At 43.1% G+C, this 14,159-nt stretch overlaps 1 protein-coding gene across 1 annotated transcript in view; it reads left to right on the top strand.

The window, feature by feature from the left end:
* STOX1 (storkhead box 1) overlaps positions 1-14,159 on the top strand; it is a 70,926-nt gene that overhangs the window by 52,217 nt on the left and 4,550 nt on the right. The window contains exons 2-3 of the mRNA XM_031956865.1: positions 6,425-6,577; positions 11,046-13,347. Coding sequence (XP_031812725.1) covers positions 6,425-6,577; positions 11,046-13,347 — 2,455 coding nt within the window. The remainder of the gene's footprint in view (positions 1-6,424; positions 6,578-11,045; positions 13,348-14,159) is intronic.

The following is a 14,159-nucleotide window of genomic DNA, read 5'->3' as shown; positions in this document are numbered from 1 at the left end:
TTTCTAGGAACTTATTTTCTACTAGGTGTATACCATATAAAAACATATAAGGAAATAGAAGATAATTTAAGGAGGGAGTAAGTAACCAATAAAAAAGGATTTATGAATGCCTATTACATGCTAAGCACTGTGATAGGCAGTGGGGGCTTCAAGTACAAAGAATGAAACAATTCCTATTTGGAGAGTGCTAACATTTTTCCTCCTCTTCTTCCTCCTTTTCTCCTCTTCTTTCTCTTCTTTTTTCTCCTCTTCGTCCTCTTCCTCTTCCTCCTTTTCTCCTTCTCCTCTTCCTTCTTATTCCTTCTACTTTCTTCTTTTCCTCCACTTCTCTCTCCACTTTCTTTTCTTCCTCCCCCAAATCTTCCTCTTTCTTCTCCTACTTCTCTTCCTGCTTCCACCTTCTCCTTTTCCTCCTCCTCTTCTTCCATTTTCTCTTCTTCAAAATCAAGCAAAACAAACATGTCCATGTCCAAAGAAAACATGATCTCAATCTACTCAATCAGCTTTTTGTCAGGAGATGGGTAGGAGCTGACATTCTAATAGGGGAGACACATGCATAAGAATATCTACCACATCAATATAAAGTGAGTAAATGCAAGTATGTATGACATAATTAGATACAGGAATGACACCATCAGGAATCGGGAAAGTTTCATGCAGAAGGTGGTCCTAGAGTCTTGTTTTTAGAGGAAGAGAAGAATTCTTTGAGGGAAGAGTGAAAGCATTTGGGGCAGCTAGACAGCAGTGGATAGAGCACCAGCCCTGAAGTCAGAAAAACCTGAGTTCAAATTTGGCTTCAGACACTTAACACTTCCTAGCTGTGTGACCCTGGGCAATTGCCTCAGGAAAAAAAAAAGAAAGAAAGGAAGGAAGGAAGGAAGGAAGGAAGGAAGGAAGGAAGGAAGGAAGGAAGGAAGGAAGGAAGAAAGAAAGAAAGAAAGAAAGAAAGAAAGAAAGAAAGAAAGAAAGAAAGAAAGAAAGAAAGAAAGAAAGAAAGAAAGAAGGAAAGAAAGAAAAAAAGAGGGGGCATTCTAGGTATGTGTCACAGCCAGTGCAAACGTGAGGAAGGGAATGTCATGTGTAAGACAAGAGAAATATGAGCAAGAGCAAATGAGAGAGAAGAGGGAAATCATAATTAAAAAAAAAAAACACCTCATTTTTTTTTCCTGTAAAATAAGTGACAGAGTTCTCAGCTGGGAGAGGGAGCCACAGATAGATAAGACAGTCTGGAAGAGCCATGTCTCATGTGACACATGACCGGATGGCAGAGCACTGTCCAATGAGGCTGGAAAGGTAGGTTGGGAGCAGGTTAGATGGGACTTTAAAACTAAACATGGTAAACTAAGTCAGATTGGGAAGGACTTTACAGTCAAGCTCAGGAGTTTATTTTTTATCTTTGTGCCAACAGGAAGCCCTCTTCCTCACCTTCTAAACAGACTTGCCTAGCACTGCAATGACTTATAGCCCTCAGGGCTGGGATTTATACTTCTGCTGAACTGAGTTCCATGAAAACAGGAACTCTGCCTTATCCAGCTCTGTATCTCCCCTGTATACTGTAGATGTTTAATTAAAGTTCATTGAATCAAATAATTAACTTCCTTTGAAGCATTCTCCTAGTGGGTAGCACCTCTTTCCCACAGTTCCTCAAAGTGCAGGTGATACTTGACCAAGGTTCTGTCTCTTGCCTCTTTCTCCCATGCCCTGCCTTAAACATTTCTGATAGTTTTTTTTCTTCCTGTGGCAATGAAGGACCTCTCCAGGACCTCATTACAAACATATGACTCAATTACTCAGCCAGGCGACAAAGCCAAGGGGCTTTGGTCATAATGTATTTTAATACGTACTTTGTTTTCTTCACAAAAAATTGGGTTTGGGTGGAAAGCCAAAAAAAGCCAACTTAATGCCAAGTTGATTGAAATGCCCCGGGCAGCCTCGCCAAAATGATTCTTGGGTCATTTAGGAACGGGTTATTATGGATTTATTTGTTTTTCTCGGGCAGAGTAGCCTGGAATTAAATATAACCAAGGCAACAAGGAGGCAATTAGGTGGCACGGTGGGGAGAGTGCCAGGCGTGGAGTCAAGAAGGCGCGTTCTCCTGAGTTCACATATGGCCTCAGACGCTTGCGGTGCGATCCTGGGCAGGTCACTTTTTGGCCTCAGTTTCCTTATATATTACATGAGCTGGAGAAGTAACTGCCCCAGGATCTCTGCCGAGAACACCCCAAAATGGGGTCACAAAGAATCAGGCGTGAATGATGGACAAAGCAAACAAAAACCCAAACCCTCTTCCAGGGAGTTTTACTGGGGTGCGGCCCCCACTGTGAACCTCAGTTGCTCTCTTTTCCTAGTTGAGCATCTTAGTGGAGAGAGGCCCTGGTTAGTGGAAAGTGTTTTACAGTCGAAAGGCCTGAGTTCAAATGCTGACTGTCAGTAGGGCAATCTCACCCTCCCTCTTTCACTGGCTCACTCACCAGCTCTGAACAGCGGCTCTTCCTGTCCCATCCATCTGTGGCTCCCCTTCCCAGCTGGGAACTTTGTCTCATTTTACAGGGGAAAAAATAGGGTTTTTTTTTTAAATTATGATTTCCCTCTTCTCCCTCATCTGCTATTGCTCATATGCTTCCTTTACCCCTGCCTCACGTGGAGAGGCTACTACATGGCAACCCGTCTCCTCCAAGAGATGCCCACTCTGGCGTCCCAAGGCTGTCATTTCTTTTCAATCTCTCTCTTTCTACTGGCTGCCTACAGTCAGACCCAACCTGTCTCTGTCTGTCTGTCTCTCTGTCTGTCTCTGTGTCTCTGTCTGTCTCTATGTCTCTGTCTCTGACTCTGTCTCTCTCCTTTCTTCTCTCTCTCTTTCTCTCATTCTGTCTCTCTTCCTCTGGTTCTCTTCCTACCTCTCAGATGGCTCCTTCTCAGTCTGCTCTGCTGGATTCTCATCTAGATCACACTCTCTAAGTGTGCATGTCCCTCAAGGGTCTGTCCTGACCCACCTCCTTTTCTCCATCTCTATTACTTCACTTGGTGATTTCATCATCTCTCATGGGTTCAATTATCACCTCTATGCTGACTATCTCTCTCCTGCCCCCCCCGTTCCCCTATTTCCCAACTCCCTTCAGACATCTCTCCCCCTTGCAGCTGCCAAGGCCTTTGATGCCATCTCTTGAATACAGCCGATGTGGCCCCTCTGGGACCGACCCTCCTGCCCTCATGCACCAGCTGCTGGTGGGTCTGCCCACCTTGAGTCCCTCCCCACCTAATTCGGTTCAGCCACAAAGAGATTCTCCTGAACCTCGGATCCCACTGTGTCATCTCCCACCTCCCACCCAACAAGCTGCAGTGGCTACCTCCAGGAGCAAATGCACAATGTTGTGTCTGGCAATCAATGCTAGGCTTCACTGCCTAGCCCCTTGTCCCTTTTTACTTGTGCTCCTCTACCTTCCCCTTACCACTCTGCTCCCGTGACACGGCCTCCTGGCTGTTCACAAGATGCTCCATCTCTTGATTCCAGGAGTTTTCTCTGGTTCTTCTCCATGCCTGGAGTGCTCCCATCTCCACCTCCCAGCTTCACTAACTATTTAATCCTATCCAAAAATCGCATTTTCCATGGGAAGCCATTCTCAATCCTTCTTAATTCGAGTACCTTAGAAACTCTCTAGAGATGCAACATGATCCTTTTTGGAGGCCTTCTCTAGTACTTTCTACTAAAAAAAAAAAAAAAACCTCAGGAAAAATTTATGTTCACTAATTCACCTGGAAATTAATATTCTTTAAGGTTCTAAATATAGAATGACATAATCTAAAAAAGAAATCATTTCATAAAATTCTCCCATGTTGTCACTTGTCTTGATACTTACAGAGGTCTTCCCCAACCTCAAAACTATTATTTTTTTAAAAAGGAAGAGAAAATCACATTCTCATCTCAAAGGGAAATCTTGGTCCCTCTGAGTTCCTAGAACATATGGGTTCCTTCCACAGGTTTTAGGGACTTGGGACAAACTGTAAGTGATCTCTTTACTCTTTGGGTGAAAAATGAAACGATCCTGGATCCTTCCACAGTTTCCTTTAGCATATAAACCAATCCAACAGAAGGTTTTGACAAAACTTAATCCAGTTTTCTCTTTCCATATAAGGAATTCATGTATTCCTTTGCAGATAAGACTGTAGGCCAGATAAAGATTTCTTTGGGTCCCTTTACTATAAATAAGTCATTTGAAATTTCGCCAAAGAATCCCTGCCAGTTTGTTAGGGCAATCTACATGACGTTCCTCTCACTAGGACAGGCAAATCTTACTTAAAACAGTTTAGAAGAGCCCCAAAGGGTGTGGGACTCCCAGGAGGGAAGCTCTTGGAGTTAATTCTTCAGGATTTGCAAACCAGCCTTATCTTCTTAGACCTGTAATGCAATGATCTCAGACCAGCTGTCTGGCTTCTTTTTGCAATTAGGGCAAGCAAGTCTATGTTTAAAAGGAGAAAAAAAAAACAATAAACATTTATGAGCCATCACAGTGTGCTCGAGGCAAATGTTTAGCACTAATATTTTAGGGATATGAAATCCATGTGGCTTATATGACCTTTCAAACTTGTAAAAGATTCAGGAATATAACAGATCTTAGTACTTAAACATTCAAACAAGGAAAGGTTATCTCAGAAGACCTTGTCTAACTTTGAAAGAAAACAGGCCAGAAAATCAACTATCCACCCTGCCTACTTAAAACATATGGGCTAAATGGTAATTTTTCTCCAATAGAGCCCAAAACATGAGAGTCCTGAATTGAGAATCTCTCCAGTAGATATTTGCAACTGAAAATTATCCCGAATGAAGCCCCAGAGTGGATGTAGTATGTAAAATGGAGATATTGGTATTTAGAGTACCTGCTTCAAGGGATCATTGGAAAGAAATCCTTTGCTTTAACCCTCCCATCATTCCTCTTTCTCAGCATTAGGGGCCTTAAATGGCCTCCGAGGTTCTGAGCAGTCATGAGATTCAGTGATTTGCTAATGAAACCCTGACTAATCCAGAGCTGAGATGGCAATAGCCGACATAAAAATGATAGCTAACATTTACTTCTTTATTGAAGTTTGTGACGTGTTTACAGATAGTAATCTCATTTTATCTTTACAACAATCCTGAGAGAGATGGTACTTTTATTATCTCCATTTTGCAGATGTGGAAACTGAGGCTAAGGAAATTTAACCATCTTGTCCAAGACTAAGTAAGTGTCTGAGGCAGGATCTGAATTAAGTTTTTCTTCCTTCTAGCATCCCATACCCTGAGTCACCTAACTCCCCTTTGTTGCCCAACGTGAGGCCTTGTCTGTCAGGGACTAAACTAGGAGCTCTCTTTCAGCTCTGAATCTGTGATCCCATAATCTTTTGAAGCAAGGCTGTAATTTCCCCATCCTAATTATTAAGGCTGTGTCTTTATTTAGTTTCTGAGACGTACAGTGACCAAGAAGCCTGCTTATCACTCCTCTCAGATCAGTGGATAGGGAAGGTTAGCAATTATCCCTTATCCCATGTCAGGAAATAACATCCATCCCAACAAAGGGAGGGATAGCTATAGAAAGTGCTTACTAGTTCAAGATCAGCAAGCATTTATTAAACACTTACTTTATGCCAGATATTATGCTAAGTGTTGGCAATATAAATGCTAAGAGAGAGAAAAAGACTCTCTCTCCTCAAGGTGATTACATTCTAATATGGGAAAAGAGCATGTAAAGGAAACCTGAAACAAGGTGAAGAATGAGGGGGCACAGGGCTGACCTGGAGGTTCTGGGGGAGCCATAGGATCAAGGAACTGAGAATGCTTCAAATGGCTGGAGTGAACTCTGGGATGAAGAGGTTTCTCAGGCAGGGGAATGGACTTAGATGAATGTGCTAAACACAGGACACACAGATATACACAATCTGTCCCTGCTCTCAGGTGGCTTCTCTTCTGATGGAGCAACCCACCATGGGAAGCTGAAAAGCAGAGGGAGAAAGGGCCGGTTAACAGGGGAAGGAAGAGAAGGATTCTATATGGCAGCAATCCTTCCTAAAATGACAGCCAAATGGCGAGTCACCAGAGAAGAAGACCTCTGGGGAAGACCCCAGAGCCTCTGACTTTTGAAAAACCTTTCCCAATACATCATTTCATTGAGCCTCCCAACAACCTTATGTTTGAGATTCTGCAGGTATTCCACTCCATTTTTTAGATGAAGAAACCAAGTCCCAGAGAGGTCGTATGATTTGCCTTTGTCCATCATCTGTAGCCACCAGATCCTCCCAATTTCCCCGCTGCTGGAAAGCATTAATTTGGTTCTCTGTGACTCCACAAAAGAGAAAAATGACGTGTTTGCTGAGAACTGCTTGTCGTCTTGACTGGACCGTCCGGACATTTCATAGTGTGGATTTTCAAACTTTGTGGTTTTTTTCTCCATAGGGGATGTTTTTCCAGTGCAGATGAATCCAATTACTCAGTCCCAGTTTATACCTCTGGCTGAGGTTCTTTGCTGTGCGATAGCGGACATGAACGCAGCTCATGTTGTGGTGACCCAGGAGTCCCTGATGGATCAGCTGGTGAAACACTATCCAGGTATCTTGGAAGCCCCCCTCCTTTGTGGAAGATGAATGATGCGCTGTGGGTGGCTGGTTGGTAACACTATTCCAGGCCGTCTTAACAAAACTCTTAGGGATCAGAGGCCACGGGCCAGAGAATCTTCACCATGGCAAATTATCGAGTTTTTGTCATGATGCTTCATCCTTGTTCATTGTAAACACTGAAATAATTGTTGTAATAATAGTCAATTGACAGCTATTTATAGTGTTTTGGATTAATTTATTTATTTAAATTAATATATTTATTTGAATTATTTATTTAAATTAAGTGATTGTCATGGTAACATTTGTACCTACACAGGATAATCCAGTGGAAAGATAACAGGTTCTAGAATAAAGAGATCTGGGTTCAGATACTACTTTTGCCATTTACTGCCTAATTTTTGTCAAGCTGGTCATTTAACCTCCTGGGACCTCAGTGTTCTCATCTGTAAAATGAGAGAATTTAGAATTATAGGGGTATAGTTCTAGAGCTGTAACCTCAAAAGCCTTTTAGTCCAAACTTAGAAAGATCTGCCTCAGGAAGTGATGGGTTTCCCTTCATTGGAGGTCAGTAAGCCCAGGATGGATGACCGTCGCTCATCAGGTACGCTATAATGGACATTATTTTTATAGATGGAATGGGCAAAATGGCACCCATGCTTTCTAGAACTGTAAGCATATGCTCTTGTTTTCCAGAAAAAATAGCATTTTAAATACAATTTTGATAACTTCTCAACTTGAAAAGCCAATCAATTAGTCAATAGACATTTTAAAAATTGTTTAATATGTCCTGAAGTCAATGCTTCTTAGCACATTGCCTGGCATATATCAGGCATTTAAACAAGCATGTTAAATGATTGATTTAAAGACCAAAATGAAGCCGTTCCTGCCTTCAAGAAAATTATATTAGTTATATTTAATCAAATGATATTAAGAATTTGAGCTGGATAAGACTATTAGGATCATCTAATCCAATCTCTTTGGGTTTTTTCCCCACCATTTTTTATTTCTGACCTTAATATGCACTAAATAAAATGTATATTTCTATATATAGTATAGAATAAGCAGTGAAGATTATACCTGGAACTTTGTGTCTATTATGAACATCTTATTTTAATTTTTAAGTATACAATAAATTCAACCAGTAACTTTCAAAGCTTGATTTGATTTCAAAGCCAGCCTCTTTTCATTTTTGTAGGGAGGGAACCTCTAATTCTTCCCTCCCTCTCTGTCTTAAAAAAATTAAAACAAAGCTCTTGTAGCCCATTTACATAGTCAAGGAAAATAGACTTCCATGCCAGCCATATCCAAAAGTATGTGAATCCTTCTTGAATCAGTCACCTCTGTTAGGAGGTGATTCAAATGCTTCATCATTGGTCCTTTGGTGTTGTTGGCTCCTGTACTGATGAGAGTTCTTAAGTATTCCAAAGTTGTTTGCCTTTGTGATGTTTTTATTATAACATAAAATCATCTCCTGGTTCTGCTCACTTTGCTCTGCATTAGATTTCTCTGAAGCCATTCCCTTTATCTTTTCTTACAGAATAATGATATTCCATCACATCCCTATGTCATGATTTGCTCAGGTGCTACCTGGGAGATGGCATCCCCTTATTTTCCAGTTGTTTGCCACCACAGATAAATACATCCTTTCATTCTTTCTTTAATCTTTTTGGGGGGATATAAACCTAGTAGTAGCATTGAGAGGTCAAAGAATTGTGACTTCGGGGAAGCACAAAAACACTCCTTTTACAGGAGAGGAAACAGACTCGAAGCAGGGAAGGGACTTATCCCAGATAGTAAATGACAAAGCCGAATCTTCTGACCATAGATCACCATCATCTTTCTGCTGTGTTGTATTGTTGTTCAGTCACGCCTGACTCTCGACATCCATTTGAGGTTTTCTTGGCAATGATATTGGAGTAAATTTGCCATTTCCTTCTCCAGCTCATATTACAGATGAGGAAACTGAGGCAACCAGGGTGAAGTGAATTGGCCATGAAAAGGAATCTTATAGACTCCAAGCCCCATCCATTGCACCACTTTGCTGCCTGAAATCAGCTTCAGACAGACATGTAATCTTTGATTGAAGTATAATTTTTGAACAACAGTTGGGTTTATTATAAACTTACCAATTGGTAACAAAGAAAAGTCATAAACAAATCAAATTAAAATGCACAGTAAGGGGCAGATGCTTAGATAATATCTTTAACAAGGTGAATAAATAAACAATAGACAAGCCACCACTTGATTTTGTTTTGTGTCTCCATCTAACTCCATCTGAAACACAGCAGCTTCTAGTTTTTCTTTTTTAAATTATGTGGTTACAATCACTGTATTTATTAGTCTACTTCCAGCAAGCTCCCCTTGCATCTCTCTCTATTTCCTTATATGATTCATGTATTTATTATTTTCTGCTATGATATTCTATTGATTATTTCATATTATGAATATTTGATATTCTGTTGATTAATTCATATCTTGAATATTTTCATTTTTTATGGCTGGGTCTTTTATCTTACCCAGGCTAGAAGTGCACTGATCACCCATGGGCCTGATCCTATTCTTGAATGAATCTGCTCCATTTCTAATAGGGCACAGTGTGCCCCTCATTAGGCAGTCTGGTGACTTCCCACCTTGGACTCACTGTATTGATTAGTTCATTGCAGCTCAGAACAATGCAGCTAAAGAGATCCCCTGGACTCCCCTCCTCCAGGAGAGAGGATTACGTGCTTGAGCCATTGTACTCCTCTCTGTTATTTCATTCAGCCATTCTCCAATGCTCAAACTTACAGGTCATCAGAATGGTAAATATCCATTTTAGGGCCCGGGACAGGCAGTACAAAATGCTCCCTCAAATTAACTTTGCAATTTATAATGTGAAAATGATCCCGTTTAGTAAAGAATAGTTGAATTGGAGTAGAGGCTCCGGGAAACTAGTTTCATGGTGGGAGGGACATCGAAATACCCCTTATGTGGTGAGAGAGAGTCCAGACATGGGCACCCTGCTGGGAGGAAAAGGGAGGGAGAGACCTCAACACCAGTCCTGTGCAGAAAGCCAGGAATACTGCCCAAAAACACAAGGATAATGGAAGATTGAAGAAGGATTAGGCTGGGCTGGTGAGGTAACTTACTTTGTGGTAGCGTTGTATTTTAACTTCTAGTCCAGCCAAGGATTAAGCTCAATTGTTTCCAGCTTCCAGAAGAGTATAATTGCTATCAGAATGAGAAATGGCAAATTTTAAAATTCTATGCTCAGATAATTGTACAAATATGTCTGCGTAGGTTGGATTTAACATATATTTCTACCATTTTTACCATATATTAGATTACTTGCCATCTAGGAAAAAAGATGGGAGGGGGGAGAATTGGAACACAAGGTTTTGCAAAGGTTAATGTTAAAAAATTATCCATGCATATATTTTGAAAATAAAAAGTTTTAATAAAAAAAAATTCTAATCTGGTCTTAGACACTTAACATTTCCTAGCTGTGTGACCCTATGCAAGTCACTTAACCCCAATTGCCCCATCAAATAAACAAACAAACAAACAAGTAAATGAATGAATAACTGAATAAATAGATAAGTGAATGAATGAATAAAAAAATAAATGAATGCCTAAATAAATAAATAAATAAAATCCTATGCTCTTTGAAAATAATGATTAAATGAAGAATATGTTGTCCATACACACAAATACCAGGAAACTGTGCTGTGGGGCAGTGGGAGTGATAAAGCTCCCTCATTTTGGGGGAGGGAATAACTTTTTAAAAATACTTTCATGGCTAAGTTCACTTGTTGCCATTAAGATTAATAAACCTGTCAATTTTACCACACCATTGATGTTACATTTGAAATAAGCTTAAATGATGTTTTGTTCTGGTTGAGCCCCGTGATGTCTGGTAAACCAAACTGAAAATCTTCCACTCTACTGTGAAGTTCATAGGTATGTCCATTCACTGTTCTGTAACCGATTTCCCGATTTTCTTGTTCCTTTCAAATTTCATCTAGAAAAACGACTCTTCATTTTAAACGAGCCAGTTTTGATTGTGAATTCCTAATTCAGATTTATCGCAGTATTTCTATGTGTCTGTACGTACATAAAATTTAAAACTGGGTAGGGAGTGTACACATAATATGGAAATGTCATCTAGAACATCTTGTTTAGATAAATGTTTATTAAACAGTCACTATGTGCAAAAGAAAGAAAAAGAAAAGAATGTCCAAATTTTTTAACCTTCTAAATCTTGGTGTCCTGAGGCAAAGTCTCAGTTACCGCTGGCCTGGGTGTTTATGATTGTATGTCACCAGGAGAGCTTGTTGCTATTAGCGTTTGGCCCTTTGCACAAAAAAGGAAGGAATTCATCTCCTCGAGATCACGACCGAGGTCATTTCTGAGTTAGTGATTTTATGCATTCGTTTTTTACAAATGGAAGTAAATCTCTGACTTCTGTTTCTTTGCTGTAGGAATAGCCACTCCCTCACAAGACATCCTCTATACCACGCTGGGGAATTTAATTAAAGAGAGGAAGATCTACCATACGGGAGAGGGCTACTTCATTGTCACCCCCCAGACTTATTTCATCACAAATGCAGCGAGCCAGCCCAAGAAGAGAGGGCCGCTGGAAGATCCCCACAGCTGCCCACCGCCAGCTCCCGTCACCTACCTTGTCAGCATGGACAGCCAGGCCGAATTAACCAAAGAAAATGCCTCCCACTGCAAGTCCTGCCGCTGCTTCCTGGAGCCGTGTCCCGCAGAGGGCCGAGGAGTTACGAGGGACGGGCCTGGGAAAGGGCCGAAGAACTCGACGCCGGAGGAGGGCCGCCTTTGGGAGCGGTCCGGCAAGGACAAAGGAAAGAGCAAGAAGTTCGGTCTCCGCCTGCTCTGGCGCCAGATGTCCAGGAAAGACCGGCCCAAGAAGGACCACAGGAGCTTCTCGGCCCAGTTCCCTCCTGAAGAGTGGCCCGTACGGGACGAGGAGAACTTGGACAATATTCCCCGGGACGTCGAGCATGAGATTATCAGGCGCATCAACCCCGAGCTGACTGTGGATAACTTGATCAAGCACACGGTCCTGATGCAGAAGTATGAGGAGCGGAAAAAATACACGAGCCAGGGCACGTCCACTGACCTGCGGGCGGCGGGACGCAAGCAGCCGCCGCTGCCTCCCGGGAGGACTGGGTCAAGGAGACGGCAGAGCCGGTCCGGAAGGCATCGGAGGAGGGGGCATTCCAGCAGGGAGAGGGCCAGAGGCCGGAGCCTGAGGGGCTCCCAGGGCAGCGAGCCACGGTCAGTGGTCACCAGGCCAGAGAAACACCCTATGCCTCCTCCTGCTGAGGCTGTGCCCAGTGTCAAAGGCCTGGAGGAAGAACTGGCTCAGACTCTGGGGGGGACTCACCCTGGAGTTGCCAGCCCCCAGTTTATTTACAAAAAGAGAATCAGCAACCCTTTTCCAGGCTTTCCTCACAGGGGGAACCCGACGGTCAGAGGCCACAAGGGCCAGAAGAGCGGTGACCCGAAACCCAAGCAGACTGAGAAGCCCCTGAAGTCCTTCCGAAGGCCGAGGTCTTTGGACGCCTCCAGAGTCGTGGACAGTGACGTCCACCAGCCGAGCGCCGAGCAGCCCGGAGAGCAGGGTGGGCCAGGAATCCCTTTTAAGCCTGATGACCCCTCTGTCCCACCAGCCGGGGACCCCTTCCAGAACTGCCTCTCCAGTTACTCTCAGCATGGGGCAGTCAGAGCGAGCAGGAAGGGTCATCCCTTCGGAGAAAGCCTGCCCGGGCAGAGCGTCTACGCCGGCCAAGACAAGACGGGCCCTGAGGTCCAGTGGAAAATCCACTCCCACTCAGACCCAGTGGCAGAGACCCAAACCGAAGCCCAGCGTAGCTCTGCGTCCCAGGCCCCAGGGCATGGGCTGATGGAACAGGCTCTCGTGCATCAGTTCCAGAATCTCAGGCTTCTGGATCCTCACCTGGGCAGGTCTCACCAGGTTGGACCACTTGAGAGCCAAAGCAGAGACACCCCAAAGGAGCTGACTGGGAAATGCTGGGGGGCCCTCAATCAAGAGAACGAGGGCTTTTCTGACGACGATGACCATCAGGCTTTGTACCAGAAGGAGGCCGAAGGCCTCGAGGATGCCTGCAGCTCTCTGTATTTGGAGGAGGAGGAGGAAGAAGAGGACCTTTTGTGTCTCGCTCAGCCGGGCCACATCCCGTTTCCCTTCTCAGATGGAAGCCCGTGGGACAACTTAGGGAAAACTAATGTGACTGAGAGACCCTTGGGCCACTGGCAGATAAGCAGTGACCTGCCTGATTATAGCAGCAAAATACAAAGATCTAAGCCTCAAGCTTGTGAAAGAAATGACTATCACAGACCCACTGGCTCCCTCGCTGACCCCCTCGCTGACCCAGAAAGGGGCCAGAACCATGGCCTCCGTCCCCGTGGCTACAGCTGCGAGGAGGACGCCGACGCCGTTTCAAGGGTCCAAGAGCTGGTCGATGGCAGTATATTTGACTATTATAATACCAGCGAGGCAGACTCTGAGGCAGAAACTTTGCAGAACTCCACCGGGGAGATGGGGGAGAAGTCGGCTCGCTGGGGCCTGGGGCCACCAGGCGAGGAGATGAGGAAGCATTTCAGGCAGAAGCCGGAGCCCTTCCACGACTCCCGGGTGCCAGGTTTGGCCCAGCGTGTCCAGCAGGAGCAGAGTCATTTAGAAGGAACGGAGAACCACAGTCTGACAGGAGACAGTGGGATCGATTCTCCTCGGTAAGCACCTCACTCTCTCGTGGGACTCGGAGGGACAGACTGTATAGCACTTGTCCTCCAAAGCAATTACTGCATGCATCCCTTTAAGGGACTAACCCTAACCCTGAATGCATTACTTAAAGAACTGTTTCAAATATAATTTCCATAAAACTGATTTAATTTTGATAATCTGAAAGCTTCACTGAAACATCTCTAAAAGCAGAAAGAAAAATACAGGCTGCTGGGAAGTTTCAGACATCCTAGAGGTTTAGAACAGAGACCTGGAAGGACGCTCGTGTAACATTGGGTCTGTCCATTATCTATCTAATTTTGAACAAATCAATTTGATTTTTCAGCATTTTAATTTAAAGAGAAGCACTCGAAAGGTCATCTTGATGGGGTGATCAAGTCTATTCGTCAGTGAATAGTCATGTGGTCATTGGAGAATATTAGAAATTTTTATGACTATTAACAAAGAATCTTGAGAGATATCACAGATTAAGGAATTATACCTCAATGGCATTTGATTTGCCCTAAATGAAATCCCAATGGTCTCTATAAGGATACTTAGTTTTTCTGGGATAAAAATAATAATAATATTATTAATATCATATTTCTGTCATTCATAAAGCCTCTTAAGATAAAAAAAAACACTTTGCAAATGTCTCTGAGAAGCAGGGACCTTTATTTTTCATTTTATACATGAAGAAACTTTGGTTAAAGTGACTTGTCCAGAATCACATAATCACAAAGTTTTCCTAAGTCCAGGTTCAGAGCTTTATCCACTGTACCATCTGGTAACTAATCAGGTGCTTTTTTTATTTTTTAGAAAA

This window comes from Sarcophilus harrisii, chromosome 2 (genome assembly GCF_902635505.1).
Source record: "Sarcophilus harrisii chromosome 2, mSarHar1.11, whole genome shotgun sequence".
Classification (NCBI taxonomy): Eukaryota; Metazoa; Chordata; class Mammalia; order Dasyuromorphia; family Dasyuridae; genus Sarcophilus; species Sarcophilus harrisii.
Note: the sequence above shows the minus strand (reverse complement) of the source record. Positions and strands in the feature narration are given on the sequence as shown.